Here is a 24,122-nt window from a genome sequence, read left to right as displayed (position 1 = left end):
GTTTCCATCACAACAACTAAGCTGAGTTTATTCTTCTCTACTATATTGTAGAGATCTTGAACTATCTGAGGGTTCTCCAATCCTCGGCAGTTCCAACTGAGGATTTTCATAATATTTGGCGGGGCTGCGACTCAGCCACCGCCACTATATCAGAACCAAAACCCCCCAGATCCTCACTGCCCCCTTCCCCCTCTTCTTTACAATACCTATCTCACATTCCCCATGTTCTTCACAGCCTCTTTTCCCTATTTTAGCACTAACATAGTTTGAAACTACTTGCTTCTCTTTAGCTCTAGCTCTCATCTTCCTTTCTCCCTTCTTTTTTGGACTTTCCTCTACCCCAAGTCTCCCTCTACCTTTTGCTGGAACTTCCACCTTATTTTCAGAGGCCTCTTCTAAAGCCTAATCCACCATGTTTTCAGAAACCTCTTCTAAGGCCTTATCCACCATGTCCCCGAGATCCCTTACTACTTCAATAGGTCTAATCTCCCTCCTCTCTTCTCCCCTTTTCTTCACCCCTCCATCCATACTCCTATCCATCCCTTCTTCGACCATCCTCACCTCCTCTCATTACTCTCATAATTTTCCAGATTCTCACTCTCACTTCTCCATTTACTACCCTTCTCCTTCCACCAATTAACACCATTATAACTTTTTTATCTAGGAATCTGCTTTGCCCTCAGCCAAGAACCGTATTGCTTTTCCTTCCCCTCATTGTTCCCTTGATCTCCACAACACCCATTCACTCCATGGACCATGCATCCACATGAAAAACATATTTTTGGAAACTTCTCATAACTTAAGGGAACCCAGAAACTAATCCCTCTCACTGTTAGAGTTCTCCCCCTTGCAATAGGTTTAGTCAGATCCAAGAGAACTTGAGCCCACAAAAAGTTTCCCCAGCCACTTCCATCTTCTTGAACATCTACCCTCTCTACCTTGCCCACCGTACCCCTAATTTGTTCATCCCTAACTTTGGTCATACAAGAGATAGGCAAGTTATGGGAGATAGGCAAGTTATGGATTCTTACCCAAAAACATTCGGTATCAAAGTTCACTCTATGTAAAGGTTTGTATCCCTCAAATTCCTTCAGCACTAAGACTTGATTTTCAAACAACCAGGGCCTCCCTTCCCATACTCTCACTTTGTCAGCAACATTCTCAAAAACAATAGCAAAAACATTCGGGCTTACCTCTGTAAACTTCATAGCCTTGATGATCCTCCAGACTTTTGTCATTGACACCTCATTACTGATTAGTCTCGATGCATAGATTTTTTCCAACACAGTTCTCTGTTCTTTATAGATTAATTCGGTCGAAGAGTCTTCCTCGAGCTCAGTACCCACTCTCTCCTCTTCCAAGAGTTTGAGTCCCTTCCATTTCTCTTCAAGAGAATCCATCATCGCTCGTTTCCAGCAAAAGAAACAACTACCACGCACCCCCGTGGCCTTCTAAAAACCGCTCCCACTAAGCTAACATTCCACCAGAAAAAAAATCTCCCACTCCCTAGGCCACCACCAAAATCTAATTTTGTTATAACCGAAAGCTCGTGCCACTATCCCACCCCAACTTCACCATTTTTTCCTTGAGAGAAAAGATAGAAGAATATTCTGATTTGTTTTCGATGGTTATGGGCCACTAGTACTGTTTCGTATTGTTTTGAAAACGTCACTCCTTATTTATTTTTCTTTAATTTCAAATAATTTTAATAGAGAAATCGGGGACGTGAACATGCCCCTCGTACTAGTTTGTAAGAGAAGTCATGGCATGTAAATATAAGGAAATTTCGAGAGAAGAATAAAAAAAAATGAGTAATTTTATAATCAATCTAAAAGTCAATTCGTCTGAAAGCAGCCCATATAAGTCGCCGAAAGGACAGTGTTTTGATATAATGAAAGAGTGTGATAAGGAGTATTATAACAGAAAAAAATTTATTTATCATCTTCTTATAATATAATATTAAATAATAAATTTTTAAGTAAATTTTTAAATTTATTATTTAATACTATATTATGTGATAATAAAAATTAAAATAATAAGTAACATTACTTTTATAATACTTACTACCTTATGTTTTTAAATTGATACGAAATATATCCATTCACGTACATAATAGTTACTGTAAGGAATTGTTTGAATACAATAAATTTTTCAATTCATTTTATCTAATTATTATAATTTTTTTAAATTCTTATTCAAAATATAATAAACATTTTCACTTTTTTAAATCCTAAAATAACAATAATATTAAAAAATAATATTCTAATAATATTTTATTTAACTTTCATCTCATCTCAATTCAACTCATCATTCAAACCTCTCCTTAAATAATATTATTGAACAACCACTCGAAATCACTTTAATTAAATAATTTAATAAGATTTAACTCGTTCGAAAAATAAATAAATTGTTAAAGTGATTCAAATTCTAACAGTGTATCATCCAAGGTTGCGTTGAAGTATTATCTACAAGGCAAACGAAATATTCTAAAAACCAACAACGTTTATATTTCACAATATATATATATATATATATATATGTATATATCCAAGAAGGTTTAAAAAGAAAAGAATATTATTTAATTTTATAATATTTGTTCTTTTATAAAAACCACTTAAAGAAATAGTTTAACAGTAAAGAATTTATTTAACAAAAATAAATTAATAAATTGACGTAATTTGATTAAAACTGTAAAAAAACTTGTGAATCGATAAAATTGACTGAACCAGACTGAGTTGATGTGTTTGGTCAGATTCGAAGCCGAACCAATCCGATCTGATTCCAATTTTGATATTTAGAACACCGGTTTAAACTAAAACAAACTAGTAGATATATTTTTTAATTTTTATATTATATATAAAATATTTTTATATGTTTTTTATATTATATGATAATTATTAATTAACATAACATGAAATTTTAATTTTATTATTCATGCCTATTAATTTTAAAATTAATATAACATTTAATATAACATAAAATTAGTCTTATAAATTATAATATAATATTTGATTAAGATGTAAGATAAATTAATCTTATAATTTTTAATATAACATTTGAATTTTGATATAACATATAGATTTTAATTTTATACCATAAAATTACATTAAATTAACATAACATAAAATAAATAATATGGATCAATCACTTGCTAAAATTTTATTAGAATAAATTTTATTTATCTGTAAAATAAAAAAATTAAAAAAAGAGATTAAACCGAACCGAAATTGTATACAATGGCCAATCAATTCTGTATCATATCTTAAATTTTCAAAATCAAAATATACGAGATTGGTTCTAAAAAATATCAAAAATCAGATCGAACCAAACCGTTATATTTATAGACTTATATAATATGCTAGATTATAAAATTATTAATTATTTACTTATTTATAAAGTAGAAAGAGATCAATGTGGCGACATTTTTGTCAGTTCGCAAAAGATATTGTGGGAATAAAGCAAACGCATGAAGCTTAGTGAGAGAGAGAGAGAGAGAGAAATAGCAAAAACAGAAGAGAAGAGAACAACACAACAAACCACCTCTGTTTTTCTCTGTCCTTCCATCTTCAAAGTTTCAAACCCTCCTTTTTGAGCAGAATAGAATCCGTCAAACCCCTTTGTCTCCACGCTTTCTTCTATTTTTGTAAGAAGAAACCCAAAAGAGATTAGAAATGAGTTTTTATTTTTAAATATCAATCAATATAAATAAATTAAAACACCGAAACCATCGTCTCCCTCCTTCCACAAACCGTCTTTCCCTCCCATCCCCAAATCCGACTTCTTTTTCCGATACCCAAAAGGAAAAGTATTGTAGGGTTTTTTTTTTTTTTTTTGTATTATGGGCTTGTGATCAAGGGCGGCGTTCGCTAAAGTGAGCCGGTGCGGAGAGAAAGGAGGGGAAGAAAAGGGCCGGTGGTCGGCGGGGGGGGGATTGAATTTGATTAGTGGCCGTAGACGTGGAGGGTGGTGGTGATGATGATGGGGACGGATGTGGTAGGGAGGTGGGGTACATGGGAGGAGCTCCTTCTCGGTGGTGCAGTTCTCCGGCACGGGACCCGAGACTGGGACGTCGTCTCCGCGGAGCTCCGAACCCGACTCGTTTGTTCCTATCCTTTCTTCACCCCCGAGGTAATTACAAAAAATTTAAAATGTCTTAAAAGGCCTGATATATTGTCTTATCTTGATTTTCTTTTTAGGCTCGATTTTTATTAAAGTTTGTTTCATTACAATTTTTTATAAAATATAATAAATAATTTATTTTTTAAAAATTTTAAAATAATAATAATATTAAAAAATAATATTTTATTTAAATCTTAATTTTTATTTAAAATTATCTTACCTCATGTCACTAAAAGGTAACTTAATTTAAAAATTGAGAATATTTAGAATATCTTATTATCTTATTATTAATTTTTACTTATTATTTATTAATATTTAATATTCTATCATTATTTTTATACTATTATAATTTATAAAATATCTTATAATTCCTTACTATCCATATTTAGATTCCATTTCAATTCATCTTAACTTATTTTATCTCATTTTATTATTATAAATTTTTTAAATTTTTATACCAAATATAATAAATAATTTAATTTTTATTTTATTATTTACAAACTATCTTAATTTACTTTAACTCATCTCTTAATCTAAACTATTTATAATCTTTTCTATTCCCAATATTTGGTTTTATTACTGGTGAGTCCCTCAAACCCGACAGCTGGCCCAATGCTCCACCCATGGCCCATGTTGTTTTTGTGATGGAACGTATTCCGTGTTGTTTAGGCGTTGAAGGTCGAAATCACCCTCTTCTACTAAGGGGGCAAATATTAAGGTCATGTTTTTGCATCACATTATTCTGCAAATTTTTTAAATTTTTCATAATTTCATTGTCAATCATTATTAAACATAAATTTACTTTTTAAAATTATTATTCAAACACAAAATTCAATATAAATTTCACAAACTTCCAAACAAAAAATAATATAATTTTTATAAACTTCAAAACAAAAATAATATTAAAGAAATATTTTAACTTTATAATTTTTTATTCTATTTTTTCTCTCCCTTTTTGAAAATCTAATTAAAATATTTTTTTAAAATTATTTCATTACTATTCATAAAATCTTATATACCTAATTCCAAGTGTCTAAATATGCTCTAGTTTGTGCAGAAAGGGCATTAATGGGAAAAAAATCTGGAGAACTAACAAGAGGGATAAAAAAAAGTAATGCACAAGGGCCTATGTGTAAGCGGAGTCCTATGTAAAAAAGTGAGATCATTAAAAGAATAATTTTTTTACACTTTACTTTTTATATACTTCCAAATGGTACAAATCATTACTAAAAAGCAAACCCATAAGTTGGATTTTGTGATAATGCAATAAGAAAATGTTGTTTAACTTCTTGTCCTTTGGTAAGCTAGGACTGTAAGACTATCGGATCAGATCAATAGTTTTATCGGTCTCAACATGTAGAAAAATTCGATAATCGGTCCGTTCTCGGGATGTGGTTTTTTTGGACCAGACTAAGACTAACCAAATGTGTATATATATATTTTTAATTATATTTTTTTCTATGTATAATATATTATTTTATATAGTAGTTGTATGAGTTAATTATGTAATTTTTATCCACCCTGTGAAAGATCTCATCCCAAAACACCTACTCTACTATCTACACATAATTAAAGTAATTAGATAATTTTTGTTAAGATTCCTAATTTGCATATTAGCATAGAAATTATATTGACAATGAAATTAACTAATATTCATTAACAGGCCATTATGAATAATAAGTAAGTTAGTAATTATTAACATCATAAATTGATAAATATAATTATAATTAATTATTTTTTTTAATGAGTTAGTTACATAGTCCACATTAAAGATTACCTATCAAAAAAATAATAATCCACATTAAAAGAGCTCACTTAATTTTAATTTTATTAATTTAATTAATTTTTTATATTAATTTTTCTGTCAAAAAGAGAAAAAAAACTGTTCATGGACTGAATCGAACCGATAGCTAACTGTCCGGTCCGGTCTATAGGGGTAATCAGTCCGGTTTGACAAAAATGATGGACCATTAATAGCACTCACACTACAGAGCTGAAGGGGAGAGAAGTAAAGAATCAAGCAAGAGAGGAGAAGAAGGAATTTGCACATAATTACTTTAATATTATTTAGGGTAATTCATAAGTTAGCCTTGAAAATAATTCTGATATTATTTACAAAATTCCCCATAGATAAATAATAAGTTTCAATTTACCAATGAATTTGGGAACTTGATTTACATGACAACAGATTTTTTTGTGTGTGTGTGAGAGAGAGAGAGAGAGGCAAAAAAGAGTCTGAGAACTTGCACATAAATACATTTGCTACCATATGAACTCTATCAAATGGTATTCCACACTTTTAAAATTCAAAATTATGTAATATTTATTGATTTAACCTTTTAAATTCTTTTAAACTTAAATGACCAAATTTATGGTGATTTAATAGAGGTTTGGATAAAGTGGTTCAACAGCAGCAAAGCTCCTCCTTCAAACATTATATAGATTATAGATTATTAATCGATGTAATTGAGGGTATTCAAAAGTTAGCACAGTTGAATATTATCCTGTAATTCTTGCCATGTGGGGTATTAAGTTCAACTCTCTAGAGGCCATAATTAGACTTTCATTCCCATCTTAAATGTATTTCATTTAAAATGAACCAGCTTAGCATAATTAAGTCATGTATTTGTATGTATGTATTTGTCATAATTAAGTAATGCAGTTGTAGACTTTCCTGGTATTGATTTTCTAAAATATCATCTGTTTGTTAGAATATCCAATTGTAGTTACTCTTACCTTCATTGCTAGGAGTCTTTGGATTAAAAAGGTTCATCAGTCTGCAAAATGTGAAGAAATTATCTGACTAGATTTTCAATTTAATTCGTTTATACATCCAATATAGTAAAAATAGTATCTTGTTTGCAGGTATGTAAGTCCAAATTTGAGGACTTGCAACAGCGTTATTATGGATGCACGTAAGTTTACTTTGATGTAACTAAAATTGACTCTTTTGTCTCATGTGTCCTTGAGAAAAATGAATTTTAACATGCTCGGTTTCTGAATTTATCATTTCTCTGCCCTTTTTTACTATTCAAGCTTTGTTTTTGCATAGGTATGTTTATCTATGTTTTTAAGTAGGACAGTTCTTTTTTTTAAGTTCATTTTTTATTTCCTCCTTAGGGCCTGGTTTGATGAGCTACGGAAGAAGCGCATGGCTGAGTTGAGGCGAGCTCTAGAGCTATCTGAAGACTCAATTGGGTTAGTTTTCATATTAATACATAACTGTTCCATCTATCCTCCTACAGAAAAAAACATATAATAACAGGTGGCATGACCCCCTGCTCTTTCCCTTTTTGTAACTGCTGATTTAGTCATTTCAATCTCAAAAATTCTGTTGGAAGATCTTAAGCACTTAAGATGGGAACAATTAAGATTTATAGACTTCTAGAGCATGGATTCTCAACTAGATTCAAAGGGACATGCTGCAGTAGTGTAGTGCTAACCAGCTGGTTTTGAATTGAAAGTTGAAGAAGGATGAATCATAACTTCTAAAGCATGGATTGATTAGAAATTAGGAGTCAGAGAAGCATGAAAAAAATTATATAATTGACTTTTGAGATTTTCTATTTGACCTTGAGCTAAAAATATGAGAGGGAAAAAAATCATATTGCCAGTTTCTTCTTTAGTGCATGTATTGGTTTGTTGTAGGTAATAGAACTTTCAGTTGTAGAGCTTTATTAAAAAGTTCTACCAGCTAAAAGTTGTTATGCTGGTTATCAGCATTCTCCTCCGCAGGTGTTTTTCAACAAAAGTTTAACTTGGTGATTTTTAAAAAAGTGGGTTTTCATCTCTTTTAGTGCTTAAAGCACTTCTTTATAATTTTATTAAACATAACATTTTTCTTTGAAAGAGCCTATAAAAAAAAAAACATTTTTCTTTAGAAGAGTTTTTAGACCGTTAAAAATACTTTTTGAGCTCCGAAACGCAAAGCCAAACGGGTACTTCAAAACTCTTATCTCGATTTTGTCTGGGGTTTTTCAGTATGCAGCGAGCTATAGTTTGCAGTCTGCATTTGTGTTATGATTTGTATAATCTGCATGTTTTAGGTCCCTGGAATCAAAGCTCGAGTCTCTCAAGGCAGAGAAAGGAGATGACTGTCATGCTGGCTATCGCTCCAGCCAGACAGAATCACTTGTTCCTTTCCAAGAGAGAGTTGAATCTTCTGGTAAAGAGATGTCCAAGGATGGACTATCTGCAGGTAGTTTCACAGAGGAAATCCATATAAATTGGTCAGCTGAATGTCGGATTCCTGTTGTAGTGTCAGCTGAAGAAATTGAGACTAAGCCAGAAACTTCACAGCCTTCTGAGCGGGAGAAAATATCAAGCACTGAGAAGCTGACAGAGACATTATATGGGGGACGAGGAGGGAGTTTAAGAAAGAGGAGGGGGAAAAGAAAGAGAAAGGATTGCAGTAGAGATGTCAAAGAAGGTAGTGTTGGAGAAAGTGACTTTTTGGGTTCAGCGGATGTTTTAACCTCCTTATGGTGTAAAGAAAAAGCAACTTGCAACCGTGGTGAGGTCGCTGAATCTTCTGGTGCTGGGGATTTTAACAAAAGTTTGAGCAAGGACGGAAATGATGATCTGGTGGGGATTTATAATTCTCTTTTAAAGAATAAAAGTTCCTCTGTATTCCTTCGACGACTTGATAGCCAGGTATGGACAAATATTCCAAGATTTGTCACTATCTTTCTGTCGATGTAATGTGTGCTTGACTATGATTGCTGTTTTTTTTTCTTTTTGGGCAAAAGGTTGAGAGTGAGCAACCAGAGAGTATTGTCCATCCCGGTTGTTATTATTACCATATTATAAAACACCCTATCAGTTGGGGCTCCCGCCAGGAGGGGCGTAGACTAACTAGTCCTCAAACTCAGGGGCTTAGTGATCAGAGGCTGGTGGACATGCATAGCAAACATGAGTCTCACCGCCTAGTAACTTTTCCAACTTGATTTAAACACATCATCCCTAACGTACCAAATCACATACGTCTAGGAGTGGACTTACCCTAAGCCAAAGTCTCATGACTAATTCTTCTGACGTGCACCAATGATTTGCTCCGAGTTTCTTAGCAGCTACTTTAATCAAACCATTCTTAAGCTTAGCTAATGGTAACTGTTTACTTTTAGATGATATACGGAGAGGTACGGGGTTCAGGGTTCGATCCCTGCCTCACCATTTTGATTCATTACATTCTCTCTTATGATTTCTATTTCCGAGAAATACACACATACATGGAGGCAGCTCATTTTGTTATTTACTCTATTCCATTACAGAAGAGGGGAAGATACAAGAAAATGATCCGGCAGCACACAGATTTCAACACAATAAAATCAAGAATTGCTAGCCACTCCATCACATCTGCTTCAGAACTCTTCCGAGACCTACTGCTGCTCAGTAACAATTCCTTGGTGTTTTACTCCAAGAACACTAGGGAATATAAATCAGCTCTACTCCTCAGAGACATCATCACCCAAAAATTGCAGCAGCATTTCAAGTATTCTCGCCTCGCAGCTACCCCTGCCAATCTCTCAGTGAAAACCCTGACGCCTACCCGTCCTGTCAAACCACGAAGTGTTCGCCCTGGTAATTGCAAGGCATCAGGAAAAGTAGCTGATGCAGGGAATGCTGTTACAAGGACCTCAAATGAAGGTAAAAAACCAAGTAATGATGATTCTACTGAAGTAGAATCCTTGGCTGTGACAAATAAACGCTTTGGTCGGCCAAGAAAAGGTGGACGAGAAAGTGCAAATCAACAACCTGTTGTTCCCATGAAGGGAAGGAAGAGGATTCGAACGAGGTAAATGCCCTAATGGCCCTACCTTTTTCCTTGAAACCAGCTTTTAGTCCCAGGCTCTTGATTCAGCAAAGTTGCTCTTTTCAGGACCTTTTGGTGTACAAAATTAAGATCTTTGTTGATAAAACACTGCAAGAATGCATCTTATACTCACACCACTTCCAAAAAAGAATCAGAGTTTTTTAACTATGTAGTTAGTGCCAGCACCCACTAATCAACTGTAGCCTAAGCCTATGAACACAAGTCGCTAAATATTGTTGGTAACCAAAGAAATTTATGGAAATTTGAGCGAGTGAACAAGTCATTTGCTAAAAGCAGATTTGAAATAGTATAAAGGATAAACGATTGGCAGGGCAACATAACATGGAAAGGAAATACCTGGAAAAGAATCTGCTTCTATTTAATTGTCACCTTATGATACATAAGTAGGGGTGTTATCGGTTCGGTTTGGTCTAACTTTAAACGTTCTAGTGAACCGAACTGATTCAAGTTGGTTTTGGAATTGTAACAATGGAACCAACTCAATTACGTTGGATATTTTTTGGTTCAGTTTTATATGGGTGATTAGGTTTTGGGTTTTGTTTTTTTTTAATTGGACAAGCTGATTTTTTTGACTCAAATGAATAATTGTTTTTAGTCCAAATATGAGTTTCAGAGCCCAACACATTTTTTTAAGCTTAAAATACCATGCATATAACCAAAGAAATGCAAAAAACAATTAGTCAAATTATGCTAATTGGTTTAATTGAAACATGCAGATAATATAGTGTTTTGTAAAACCTATTACAAAATGCACATGACAACATTTCTAAGGGCTAAAAGTCTAATACATAGGGGTGTACCTGGTTTAACTGGTTTGATTCGATTCGGTTTAGTTTTGTACATGACTTGGTCTAAAATGTGCTTCTAAGTGTAGAAGTGTTAAGTTGTATTAAGGATAAGTCTATGATTGTATTCCACATGGACAAAGTGTTAAAGCATTTGTGAAATTTAATTGGAAAATATGATAATGTATGAGAAGTGTAAAGAAATAAAATGAAGTATAAAATTCTTTCTTTTTGTATTTTTTTTTATGTATGTATAAATAATGAGCAAAATGGATTTTAATATATTCACAAAGAAAGATTTAATGAAAACGGAATATATGGCTGTGCTTTGAGGATCTCGGTTTTTGTAAATCTTAAAAAGATGGATTAAATGAAAGGAATAGCTGCTGAAAATTTAATATTCTAAACGATGAAAAACTGTAATTCCAATTCCTACAAATAACAAACAGAATTTTTAAACATAAAGCTGAAAATAACAGTTCCAAAGAAATGATTAAACAAACACTTGGGTCACGGTTTTAGGCTTCCTTTGTTTCTACAGTCCACAAAAATTTTGGGCATTACTTATCTTCTATTAATCCAATCAAGGTATTAACAGATCACAGATTAAAAACATTATACTCAAAGTATATGTGACAGTTCTTAACACAAAAATATTCTCACTAAAGCATCAACTAATCTCACCATAACATTTGGTTGATAGAAACCTTGATTAATTCAAAGGTCTATAGTGCCTTACGTCAACAACAGATTAAAAATAAAAGCAAGAGTATCTATCCAACTTTCTATTTCCTAAAATCTGGTCTTAACAAAGTAAAGTATGAAATTCGAATTCTGTAGAAATCTATCAAATATTGTAAATAAAAGAAAGCTTTCACTGCAACCCAAGTTTCAGAAATTAGCTACACATGGTATTTCTAGCAGTAAAAATTAATTTAAATAAGACCATCACAAAGTCTGAGAGCCAAAAAAACTCAAATGGGTTAAAACCCTAGAATGTAAAAATTGCCTCTCCGAATCAAAGCAGGAAAAGAAAAATAATGGAATGCCCCATAAAATAAAAACTAGCTTGTATATATGAAGAATTACCCCTCTGTTTGTGCGAATCCCTCTGCCTGTAACGGCCTGCACATCTCGGCTGCAGCTCCCCGAACATGCACATCAGTTGCTGCCCTTTCCTTCGTTCCACTCTCAAAACGCTTCACATAAGCGTGAGTGTGAGACGTGCTCCTCATTTATGGTTGTGACCATCTATTAGGCCTCAATTGTGTATTTAGTTGCCAGTCTAGGGGCCTTTCATTACTACAACAAATAGCAATTTTTGCCAGGAGTGACACTCGTGGGAAAAATCATATCTTTAGTGAAAAAAAAAAATTTCACCAATTTGTTCCATGGCAGACTCGTGGCATATAATTGGTGAAGAAATAGTTTTTTTCAACCAACACCACAAGTTTATGGGAAAAGCATTCTTTTTCCCACGGCATCAGTGGCGGTTAAAGCATTTTTTTTTTTTTTTGGCAAATAAGGTCTCATATAGCATGATGTGGTAGGAAATATCATCATTCTCCATGGGAAGAGTTGTGGCAAAAAGTGTTTACCCATGACACATATTCGTGTAAAAAGTTGACTAAGTAGGTTTTTATCATGCACAATATTCATGGAAATAGATTTTTTGCCACAATGAAATTTGGTGGAAATTAGTATTTCCCACCAAATCTTTCAGTCGGAAAAAAGTTACTTACCACTGCTACTTTTGGTCGCAAATGTACATTTCCCATGAACACCAGCCATGACTAGTACTAATTCCTCATGAAATTCTTTCATGGAAATAGATTTTTTGCCACAATGAAATTTGGTGGAAATATTAGTATTTCCCACCAAATCTTTTCAGTCGGAAAAAAAGTTACAAGCACTACAACTTTTGATCGCAAATGTTCATTTCCCATGAACACCAACCATGGGTAGTACTAATTCCTCATGAAGTTCCTTCGTTGCAAAAAAGTTCGATCCACAAATACTACTTTCTCCTGGGAGTGACACTTGTGAAAAAAAGTCTATTTTCAAGGGAAAAAAATCTTTCCCCACCAATTTCAATCGGGAAAAAGTTACTTACCACTACTACGTTTGGTCATAAATGTGCATTTCCCATGGACACCAGTCATCCGTTGTACTATTTGTGACCACATCAACTCTTCTTAAAAAGAGAAATTGCCACCAAAATCTGCATGTAGGAAAAAAACATGTTTCCTACAATTTGGTTGTGGGATAATTAATTATCCCACAATCAAATACTCAAACATCATTGTATTGCACCTCATGGAAACTCAACAGACCATCAACAAATAAAACCAACACCATATCAAATGGTTCTAACCAAGTCTAATGATAACCAACATTATATATAACATAAGTAATACATTAATTTACAATTATGTCCACTGGGTATTAAGGCCATGACAATACATCAATTAATGCAAATAGAACTCAAGTACAACAGGGAATTGCCAAACATGTTCAGTAATGAATATAACAAATCCTTGTGCAAAGTATATGTATGATAATTTTGTCACATATACACATTACTCCACACAGCAACAAGTCGTTTAAGTTGTGTTCTCCAATTTTGTTGTAGTTCTACAACCCATCTTAATCCACACAGCATACAGGTGTCTCATAGTTACCTGAAAAAACCATGTACTTAACTGTGTTAGCCAATAGAAAATATTTATTTCCTAGCTATTAAGACATTACTATAGCAAATAAAATCATGCTGATGACTAATATGTAATCTGGGAGATTAACCTATTGCCTAGCTAAAACTAACCCCATATCCAACCACTTAACGAGGTTGTAGTCATTTTTAGATGACTCAGCCCCACTGGAAATCTTGCTAAGATTTCTCTAGATGATAAAGCACATTGATGGGATATGAGGAATATAGAGAAAAGCAAGCAAATTAATTAAGTACTTGTTACTAGAAAATACCAGCCTATCCCGGGATCAATACTTACTGTTGCCTGCTTTTAAAACTTAAAAACCAATTTGCATGGTATGCCTGATATGGAGAAATCAGCAATGGCCTTTTATTATCAGCTTTGAAAGGTTTACATGAATTTGATTAACTTTTATGGGGATCTTACAGCCTTCCCTATCCAACAAAATAGATCATGTATAACGAATATAAATGAAGTAAAATTTGGGTTTGAAATGCCCAAAGTCATTCTTTTTATACAAGCTGAGTTTCACTCTTAAAAGGATTTCTTATTTCTCTGATTTTACTTTTATGAATAAACATATTTGGCCTCTTAAATTTACATATATTTCCTCTCTATCTTATGACGCCGATAGATCTACATGTATCTTATATAGGATACTCCAACTTTATAAGACAAATCCTCTCTATCTTATAAATTTTTTCCAGTGATTTTCTCAACCCAACTTCCACCCAAGTATCTTATAAGGGACACCTTCTCATACCCAACTAATTGTTAGAAGTTGCAACCACTACTTGATATATATAACCAAACTGCAAAGCACATCAACACCTTCATATATGTGCAAACAGAGATGTAGTAGGCTAATTCATAACTGTGTATTCAACAAAGAACCAAGAATAAACAACTTTAATCTCAGCAAGTCCAAGTTTTTTACTTATTGTTGTCCAATGTTTGTAATATCTCACATATGCCTATTAGCTGAACTGCTCTTCATCAACACCAACTACAAATGATGCACTTCCATGAAATTTGGTTGATTATGAGTTTGCTGAAACCTGCAAACCGAATGAAAGTCACTAAGGCCTCCTAAGTCTGGTTTAATAAATACACAATCTACAAACCATTAATTAAATGAGTCAAGTATAGACAAATTACCCCTTCATAATTAACACAACTCTCTCTAAATAGGTAGACAAATACATACACTGCCTTGAATCTATCCAACCAATCACAAGTTAGATCTTATCCTAGAATTCCCAAAACTGAGGCAATTTTGTTATAAAAACCAGCTTCATTTCTCTGCCACTGGTTCTAACACATCCTAGCTAAGACTTCCCACACTGCAACTAGCAAAATATTTCCAGTATGTTTCAAATTTTCATGGCCATTGGATTGTTACATCCACAAAAAACCTCTACAAAAAAATTACACTGCTTCCAGCAAGCGAGATGAGTCTCTCTATGAGACTCACTGTTACCCTCCAACTCAGAGACTCGAAAGTTCATTGCTTTCTCAAAATCAGAAAAAACCCCTTCTCATAGCTTCAATATCACCTATCATGCTATCTAGTTTGCTCTTGTACATTTATGCATCGCTCTTGTTTCGTTCATTTTCCTCCGCTAGACGCATAAAAGATTTGTTCTTCTTCATTGAAGGAGAGGGGTCAGGAATGACCATGTGCCCCATCCCTTGTGCATACCTTGATCCGAAGCCTAGCAAGTCTTTGAAAATAGCATCAGTCGCTTCATCAACATCCTCTCCATTGTCTCTCTCATTCAATCTCTCCACCAATACATTCTGAAGATAATTGAAAAATAAAACCAACTATGTAAATTGGCTGTAAAATACATTATATAGTCTACCAAAAATAAGATCGAACACATTACTCACTTAATTGTCAAAAATAAGATCGAACACATTACTCACGTAATTGTGTTCAGTCGTGACATTGATAAATTTGCCATTTGTGCTGACCAATGTGTTTCTTTATAAAAAGTGACCATATTAGGGGTCGTCTCCCGCTACCACACATCATGTCAGTTAAGGCTCAACTCAACACAATTTTATTACTTATATTATACATAGAAATTGTACAAACCTTCTCTTCCAAAATTCTAACAAATGACTTCCTCCTGCCAGTGTGTCACCTTTAGCTTTTACCTATTCGTAATTTTTCTTCGAGACTTCTCCTGCATTTTTTTAAAGATACCAAGTCTCATTTATTCAACTATATAGCATTTGTGCAATGGTATGTAAGGAGCCCTTTTATGCTATAAGACAGAAAAAGAAAAAAAAAACAAACAAACAAACTAGTATAAATGTTACAAGACAGAAAATGAATCATTTATATATACTTTTTTAATTACAATAATAGAAAAGAGAAAATTGGTATGATAAATGGCCTTTCTTAGTCCTCTACTAGAGAAATAAACTTCCCGTTGTGCAATTTATTAAAAATAACTTCTTGCGCTACGAGTTAATTAGCCCATTTTTCTAATTTGATAGATAGAAAATCATAAAAATAATGTGCCCATTTTTCTCAAGTAATTCATAGCATGGGGCCTAGCTAGCTAGCTGATTCCTACAAATCCCCCATGACACATGAGCAGTGTTTGAACAATAATTAAAGTTTCCTTTATTTGGTTGCTTTATTTTGGGTCTAAACATCTAGTAATTAAATAATGGAGATCATTGCATAGGCTTTGTTTAAATATATTCTAAGTCCTTTAAATGTGCTTTAGTCATATTAATAAGTAATTGCCACTAATTATATATTAATGGTTTTGATTGATGCTTCAGGTTAGTAATTAATTATTTGGCCATTCTTTCTATACATTATAACAATATTTAATGTTAGATGCACCCTCCTTCTTTCACTGATTATTTAAAAAAGCAGCAAAATAAAATCATCTCACATCTAACCTGAAACATGTCACATATGCAATGTAAATATAAAATATTCAAAAGCTGAAATAAAAATAAGAATATACCTTGAATGCCCCGCTTGCCCACATGTCACAAAGCCACTGCCAAGCAGGTTTTTCCGCCTTCGATGGCCCACCACATAGGGCCTCCTCATGCGATTCATATTTCTTGTATACTTTGGGAAGTTCATAATGATACGCATTGTATTTATCAGACAAATGCGTTATCACCATTTCACGAACATTGTCTTTTGTCCAATTTAGTACAAAGTCTGCCCGCAAGTTCAATATATTTGTTGTCACATATTGTCATCAAATGCACATTAGAAGAAATGACATAAACATCTACATTTTAATAGGTTAATATAATATAAAGTCCTACCCTAACGTGGTCAACAAGCTCTTGCTTCTCTTCCAAAGGAATAGAACTCCAGCTTGCATGCCTTAGTTCAGCATATACTTTAATGATCCACGTAACTCGACCAGTGAAGATGGAGGCATTCTCACATGATGGACCTCGATGACCATCCTTTATAACCAAATGAATCTTACCCACCTTCCGAAGGCTTTCAAATTGTGTGCCTCCTGCAGGCCCTCGGCCCTGTTTCTTAATGGGTGGAACTATATCTCGAAAAATTATCACATTAAACCAAGAATTAAAATACGATCCAAAAACTAGATTAAATGCATTAAATTTGTCTTCTATACGAATTGAAGTAAAAGATGCGTAATTATGTTATAAATGGATGGCATACCTGTATTAATATTCCCCTCTTCACCTTGTGCTACATCCATAGACTCTTGTACACCAGCACCTCCTACTGCCTGAGTCAATTCATTTGAGTCTGGCTCGTCTCGTAAGATGGTTCTCAGAGGCAATGCTTCTGCATCTAGGCTGCTACATATGATAGGTCTTGAGTTCGAAGTCGCACCCTCTTTCCCCCTTTACAGATTGCCGCATCTTTATTTTTGTTGGAATTCAATATACTTTTTAACATGCAACCAACAAAGACGTCAATACTATAATAAAACATATATTAACTAAAAAGACTAACAATTTGGCATTACCAACTATCTACCATTAGTCACTATTTATTAAAACTTCTTTCTCTTCTTGAACATGGTTATATCACACTTGGTTATCATTTTAGAACATATAATTGATCCCTTTGTCTGCACTGTTTTAATCATACTCTTTGCATTTGAATCATATCATTAAGGGTATGGTTCTCATTTTCATAATTTCTTTCTATGGCCTTGCTTTCCCCTTCATTATTTATAGCTTTTAGCAGATTAAATGAAGCAACTAAAAGTTTTGCCAAATATGTATATTAAGGCTATGAAGGCTCAGTTGTTATCAATTGTATGCATTTTAATTAGTTAACCCTATTGCAAATCCATAACAGATGATGAGGAACCTGGACTTTGCAAAGGAGACTTGGTGTTTAATTTTCCCTAATGGGTTTTAACCTTCAAATCTAGCCAAGCTTTTACCTCCATACATATTTACGAGACATGTGGATTTTGATTTAATTTCCAAAAGCCATGAATCTGGTGAATAACCAGAGAAAGAAACAACTACCCTTCTGTATTTGTGTGATGCACTCATTATTGGTGCAGCTGTGAAGCACGGTTGTCTCTTTGCAAGAGCAGCGGAGTTAATGACAACCAATTAATGTGTTTACTTAAACACATCAGCTACGTAGATTTTAAGTTTACAATGCATTGTTGAGTATATTTAATAGGACCTGCAAACCTAATTACTACTGGCTTGTTATAATACGTATTATTAGTTTCAGTATGAAATATTCAACACTGAGGGTATTGAAACTCTGGTTTTGTTTAATAATGATAATGTATCAGATTGCTATGTATTAAATAGCTTTAAAAACAACCAAGAACCTCTACTAAAAGTTCATCATCTAGGAAAATAGTACAGGGAAAAGGTATTAAGCAGCATGCAATATTAAATCCAGACTTACGATTCCTACAATCATCTAGATTTGTGGTGCTTTTATACTAAGTATGTGAGAAAAGACGTAGATTTTTTACAAATGCTTTTAGTGTCAGAATCTCATGAAACAGAACTTTTGATATGCAAACCCATCAACGAGATGCCAAGTATAAAATCATTTGCAAACTTATATGAGCAAAAAATACACCCCAAGGTTCTCAGTAATCCCTACCTCAAATAACAAAAAATGGCTGAAAAGAAGATTTGTTTATACTCGAGTACTGTGTATATACCATGTTAAAAGCTGTGTAGAAAATTAAAACCATTTGAAGGGGCCGAAATCAATGGGACCCTTGAAAATATGTACCTGGTCACCTCCTCATACTCACCCAGAACAAAGGTCAAGAAAAGAAGTAGGGAGAAGAGAACCAGGGAGAAGAAGAGATGCACCTTTAGTTGATGATTAAAATGCCCAGACTTGCTTAGGGGATAATTAATTGGAACTTCCTTACCAATTTGGAGATAGTAGAGAAGCAGGAAAGGAAGAGGCCTCTAGTTCACCAAAGTGGACGTCCTTGTGCTTCTGCTTTCCCTTCAGCAAAGTCACTAATCCCTCAACAACAAACCAGTTGTCCTTCATTTCTAGCCCCCCATCCCTTGTACTAATTTCAGTACTGGAAGTGACCTTTCTAGTGCCATTTCAAAGCCAATTTTTCACTTACAAATCCCGTCCTTCAATTTAAGCTCTCCCTTCACTTGTGCTTACAATCATGTAAGAAAAATAATTAGTACCCACACACTGTAACGTAGCAAGGAAAATAGTTATAAAATAACTTTTAAAGATGGAAATTTAATCTTTTATTGACTTTAATCAATGACTTATTATTTTGTCCTTATATCTTAATTTGTATCACATATTTGTACTGATTAGTGAAAATACCATAAAGTACATGGTTAATTAGGTGAAAGGAAAATTAATTTATTTCTTTTTACTATACAAGAACGATCTGTGTGACCAATGTATAATTTAGTTCTTACCTAATCATAAAACTTCATTTAATGTGTTTTCTTAAAATTTGAGTAAGTTAAAAATTAACCCCATCAACTTGGAACGTTGCAACTCAAAGTTTTTCTTTGAGCACAGTTTCCATTTCCTAATTTGCATCATATTCCAAATTCCTGGTGTTTTGCATTGCTCTTTCCAATGGAGAATACTCACCCAGCAATAGCTCCTAAGAAGGGATGCAGTTATAAACTATGTTAATTGCCTGGATTGCTCCCCTACAACTATGTCATCCATACCAAGTGTGTGCATACATTTCATACCATATGTTATCCAATCATGCAAACGTGACCAAGTGTGTTTCCAGTGTGTTTTAGTTACACATTTACGCATCATGTCCAATTTGTGACATTGACCCCCATTTCATAACATACAGAATCCATTAAGGTACACCCCCTAGCTGGCAATTCAAATGTGTCATTTCCACTAGTTTATTGCATCATCAATTTGTGCCTCTCCCTTTGATGTAGGTGTTCCACAACGTAAGCTTTGAGTAACAAGAAAAATCTGCACACAATATTAAAACCTTATGAGTAATTAATAACTTTTTTTGCCTAGCTAACAATCTTAATTGATTGTCAAGTACAAATTGACAGCTGCATTTTTCTATCTTCATCTGCTACTCATATATATGTTATAGGCACACGTATACTATCCTAACACTAATGTCAACTTTTATATGCATGTCAAATAAAGTGTATCTAAATTGGATAAATTCAATCCACTTTATCTATCACGATTTGCTAGTATCTGAAGATCCATCATTCCCAATTTATTCACATCATTTATTGATGTGAACCACTGGCCTCATAATCTCATTGGGGTTCATATGATGAGGTTGGCATATAGTTCCCTTACAACTCTAAAACTAGTGGAAATAGACTTTTCCCCCAAAGCTTGTAATCCATATGGTCAATGCTTAGTCTCATGGCCTAAAATGTTTGTGACATCTACAAGGATGAACCAACAAATTCCAAATAAGTAAAGCTTATGGCTAGTGCCTTATGAAGACATAAGAAGCTGCTAAAGGACTTTTTTTTTTCACCTGCTCGCAGTTGCTCCATGGTTTGTTTCAAGAAGCACAAAGGTATGCCATTCTATTGTATTACTACCAATTCTGTATTTTACAACTTCTATGTCTTGCTCTCAGGGGTTCACATCTTTATATCTAAAAATCCCAGTTGATGATTGAATTGTGTCATCTTCGATTGTCCAAAAAAGCAACTTTGTCTCCTCCTTAGGTTCCAAAATAGGAATTGCTGATTTGTGACACTATTGTATTGTAGAGTTTGAGGCTATATAGAGTTGAGTCTGTCATACCATTAGTCGCTATGTTTTGAAGAAAGAAAAGGGTATCTTCTACTAGGCTGCTGGGTAAAGGTAGAGAGAAGTACTCTACATAAATATTAAGACCAGATGAAAAACTAAACTGCAAACTATGAATTATTTGATAATGAGAACAAGTGCTAAATGTGCAACACTTACAATGTACTATTTTCATTTTCATTTTCAATTTCAGCACAGTTTTATTATAGATTCATAAGCATATTGGTTTTTCAATTGCTGATGATCTTTGTGAAATTGAAGAATTTTATTTTCCTAATAAAGACTATGGTGACGTTTGGATTCGCAAGACATCTCAGCTCATCTCAATTCATCTCAACTCATCTCACTATTATTCATTACTATCCAATAACTTTAACTCACAAATCTCGCTACTATTCACAACTCATCTCGTTACTATTTACAACTCATCTCAACTCATTTCAAGTCATCTTCGAATCCAAACGTCTCCTATGTGTATTTGGGTAATTAGCTTTTCCTACCTTAGCATCACCGACAATCTCCTCATCTTTTGTCAACAATTGAAGTCATGCGCTATCTGCAATTAAGCACGTAGACAACATAAGCTACTATACATACAGAAAAATTATCAGTATATTTCACTGTGATTTCTACAACTTACGCTTATAATGGATTGTGAAATGGGAACCATAAAATAAATTCATGAAACCACGATGGGTGTAAGTCTAGATGGTTTATCAAAAATGAAGGCAATGAAGGGATAAACATTCCTATTTGTCTAGAATAAGGCTTAAACCATATGCTAGGCTCTTAATTCAAAGAACAATATATAACCATTATCATGACTACATTATGAATTTCGACTTAAAATTCATAATAATCAAATCAAATATGAATTACCATCATCATCATCTAACTCCTCGTGCATATGAGTCTCGGACTTTCTACCGGAGTTATCCTCGTCAAGTGGGTCATCATCAATGAAGACATCATTGTCAACTGGTTGGGACTGGTCTTGACGTGATATAATTGCTGGATCAACGGGCAAATGCTCTTCATCGACTTGACTCAATGGATCGGCCATGGTTGATTCACTCTCGAGAATAGGGGGATAGTTGTTCACATTATTGTGACTATCATCTTCTATTTCACCCCCTGAAGATTCATCGTCATCAATCTCCTCCTCAACAATAGTCATCTAGAGAATGTTGTAAACATTTCTATTTGTAATCTTATGGATGACATGCCAACTTCCACCCAATGTCGGATCCGTGAGGTAAAATACCTAAGTTGCTTGGCATGTAAGGGCAAAAGGCTCATCTTTATACCATTGCCTAGTAGTATTCACTAACGTTAAGTGGTCCCTAACACGTATCTCCCTTCTCGGGTCGCCAACGTCATACCAAGCACATTGAAAATGATATACCTTACGCCAACCCATGTAGTGTAATTCTATAATATCATACAACACACCGTAGAAGTCAACAGGGGATCCCTGATGCTCCCCATGAACCATCACCCCGCTGTTTTGAGTGCGACGATGCCTTTCACACTCTTTCAAATGAAAGTGAATACCATTCGCTATGCATCCAGCATATGATGCGACCCAAGGATCTGGACCACATGCTAATGCATATATATCATCAGTTACCGCAATTGGCATAATTGCACCCAACTCTCGAATCTACCATACAAAATAACAGAAGAAAACACAGTTATTGTTTTGTTCATAATTTGTTTAAGGGATACATATGGAAACACAATTGGTATCTTACATTAGATCTGAACCACGATGGGAATTCACTCTGGTGCCTACGATCGATGTTATGAGGGTCCTCTTCTTTCATCTTGTTATAGTGTTCCTTGCATGTATGTTTGCAAACGTAACTAGGAGAGCAAAAACTAAAAATTTAATAACTAAATAAACTTTCCAAGAATGTTGTACTTACTCTATGTATTGCTCAACCTCTGTGCAATTATTAAGTACATACCATCTGGCCTTAGCCATTAGTGTATCTGCTAATTTGTGCGAGCTTGCTGTCCCCAATGGTTGTGTCTTTTGTGAGAAAATAAATAAACTTGGCTCACTTTCCGACCCAGTCGAACCGACAACATCACTGTTGTGTTCCTCTAAGTTATATCTAGTCTCAATATCATTAAGGTACATAGAACAAAATGTAAAGCACTCGAGATGAAGATATACCTTACCAATTGAGCCTTCTGGAAGGGCTCTGTTGCGAACGTACCGCTTGAACTTCCCTAGATACCTTTCAAAAGCGTTCATCCATCTGTATTGCACGGGTCCTACCAGTAATGCCTCATCTGGCAAGTGAACAACAAGGTGCACCATGATATCAAAAAATGCAAGTGGAAATATCATTTCTAGTTTGCAGAGAATGATGGGAATATTTTCCTGAAGGCGATGCAACACAAATAACTTCTAAGTTCGTGAACATAATTCTTTGAAGAAAGAGCTTAAATCTATTAAGGCTTGACGCACATCGACCCGTAAGAACCCACCAATCACGACCGGTAACAGTTCTTAAATAAAGATATGACAGTCATGGCTCTTCATTCCACTGATTTTTCCATCACTAACATTGACACACCGAGCAATGTTCGAGGCAAATCCATCAGGGAATTTCACATTTGACAACTACACACAAAGCGTCATTCTCTCATTTAAATTTAACATGTAGCAAGCAAGACTCATACTAATACAATCACCATCACATTGTAAATGCAATTCTATCCTTAGTCCAAGATTAGCCAAATCCCTACGCGCACTGGCAGAGTCCTTAGTTTTTCCTTCAATATTCAGCAATGTTCCCAAAACGTTATTGCATATATTTTTCTCAATATGCATAACATCCAGGTTATGTCTCAAACCCAAGTCTAACCAGTAAAGAAGCTCAAAAAATATAAGATTTTTTTGTCCAATTTAGTTGATTGGTCGTTCGTTTCCTCTTCAAAGAAGATTTACCAAACTAGACATGTGACAATCCAGGTAATTGTTCTAGCAAATCCTCTCCCTCGACCCTTAATGGTTGGACTCAGTGCTCCTCATACCCATTAAAAGCATTTTTTTCTATCTCCAAGTGTGATCTGGGGCCAACCATCGTCGACAACCCATATAGCAATGTTTGTGCCCATAAACCAACCATTGTAAATCTGTGTTAGCTGTATATGATGGGCATGCCATCTTGCATTTTGTGCTCCAACTAGAAAGATTGGCATATGTAGGGGAAGCCATTGATAGTCCAAAGCAATGCTGCATGCAATCTAAACATTGCCCATTGTACACATCATAGGTATGAATACCCTCTTCCCATAACTCCCTCAAGTCATAGACAAGAGGGCGCAAGAACACATCAATATAATTTCCTAGTGCCTTAAGGCCAGAGATTAGCAACGATAACATG

At 34.3% G+C, this 24,122-nt stretch overlaps 2 protein-coding genes across 3 annotated transcripts; one reads left to right on the top strand and one right to left on the bottom strand.

Annotated features, from left to right (window-relative positions):
• Positions 1 to 656: 656 nt before the first annotated feature.
• On the bottom strand, positions 657 to 1,403 carry LOC109003330. The gene has a single exon (XM_018981422.2). The coding sequence runs from the start codon at positions 1,401 to 1,403 to the stop codon at positions 657 to 659; it is 747 nt and encodes a 248-aa protein (XP_018836967.2).
• A 2,051-nt stretch (positions 1,404 to 3,454) lies between these two features.
• On the top strand, positions 3,455 to 10,548 carry LOC109003331. 2 transcript variants are annotated; one of them, XM_035687987.1, is made up of 6 exons: positions 3,455 to 4,128; positions 6,985 to 7,034; positions 7,240 to 7,317; positions 8,166 to 8,772; positions 9,390 to 9,913; positions 9,998 to 10,548. In XM_035687987.1, exons 1-6 carry the CDS (start codon positions 3,973 to 3,975, stop codon positions 10,122 to 10,124), a joined length of 1,542 nt encoding a protein of 513 aa, XP_035543880.1. In that variant the 5' UTR covers positions 3,455 to 3,972; the 3' UTR covers positions 10,125 to 10,548. The 2 variants fall into 2 exon arrangements, with proteins under 2 accessions (XP_035543880.1, XP_035543881.1); XM_035687988.1 differs by lacking the exon at positions 6,985 to 7,034 and having other exon boundaries at positions 9,998 to 10,477.
• The last annotated feature ends 13,574 nt before the right edge of the window (positions 10,549 to 24,122 follow it).

The sequence above is a fragment of the Juglans regia genome, chromosome 3, assembly GCF_001411555.2.
Source record: "Juglans regia cultivar Chandler chromosome 3, Walnut 2.0, whole genome shotgun sequence".
NCBI lineage: Eukaryota > Viridiplantae > Streptophyta > Magnoliopsida > Fagales > Juglandaceae > Juglans > Juglans regia.
Note: the sequence above shows the minus strand (reverse complement) of the source record. Positions and strands in the feature narration are given on the sequence as shown.

Bases quoted from the DNA above. Each gene is read 5' to 3' on its own strand.
- LOC109003331 (XM_035687987.1), top strand. From the start codon at position 3,973: ATGATGATGGGGACGGATGTGGTAGGGAGGTGGGGTACATGGGAGGAG. The intron at 7,035-7,239 runs GTAAGTTTACTT...TTTCCTCCTTAG, and splicing joins CAGCGTTATTATGGATGCAC to GGCCTGGTTTGATGAGCTAC. The intron at 8,773-9,389 runs GTATGGACAAAT...ATTCCATTACAG, and splicing joins TTCGACGACTTGATAGCCAG to AAGAGGGGAAGATACAAGAA.
- LOC109003330 (XM_018981422.2), bottom strand. From the start codon at position 1,403: ATGATGGATTCTCTTGAAGAGAAATGGAAGGGACTCAAACTCTTGGAA.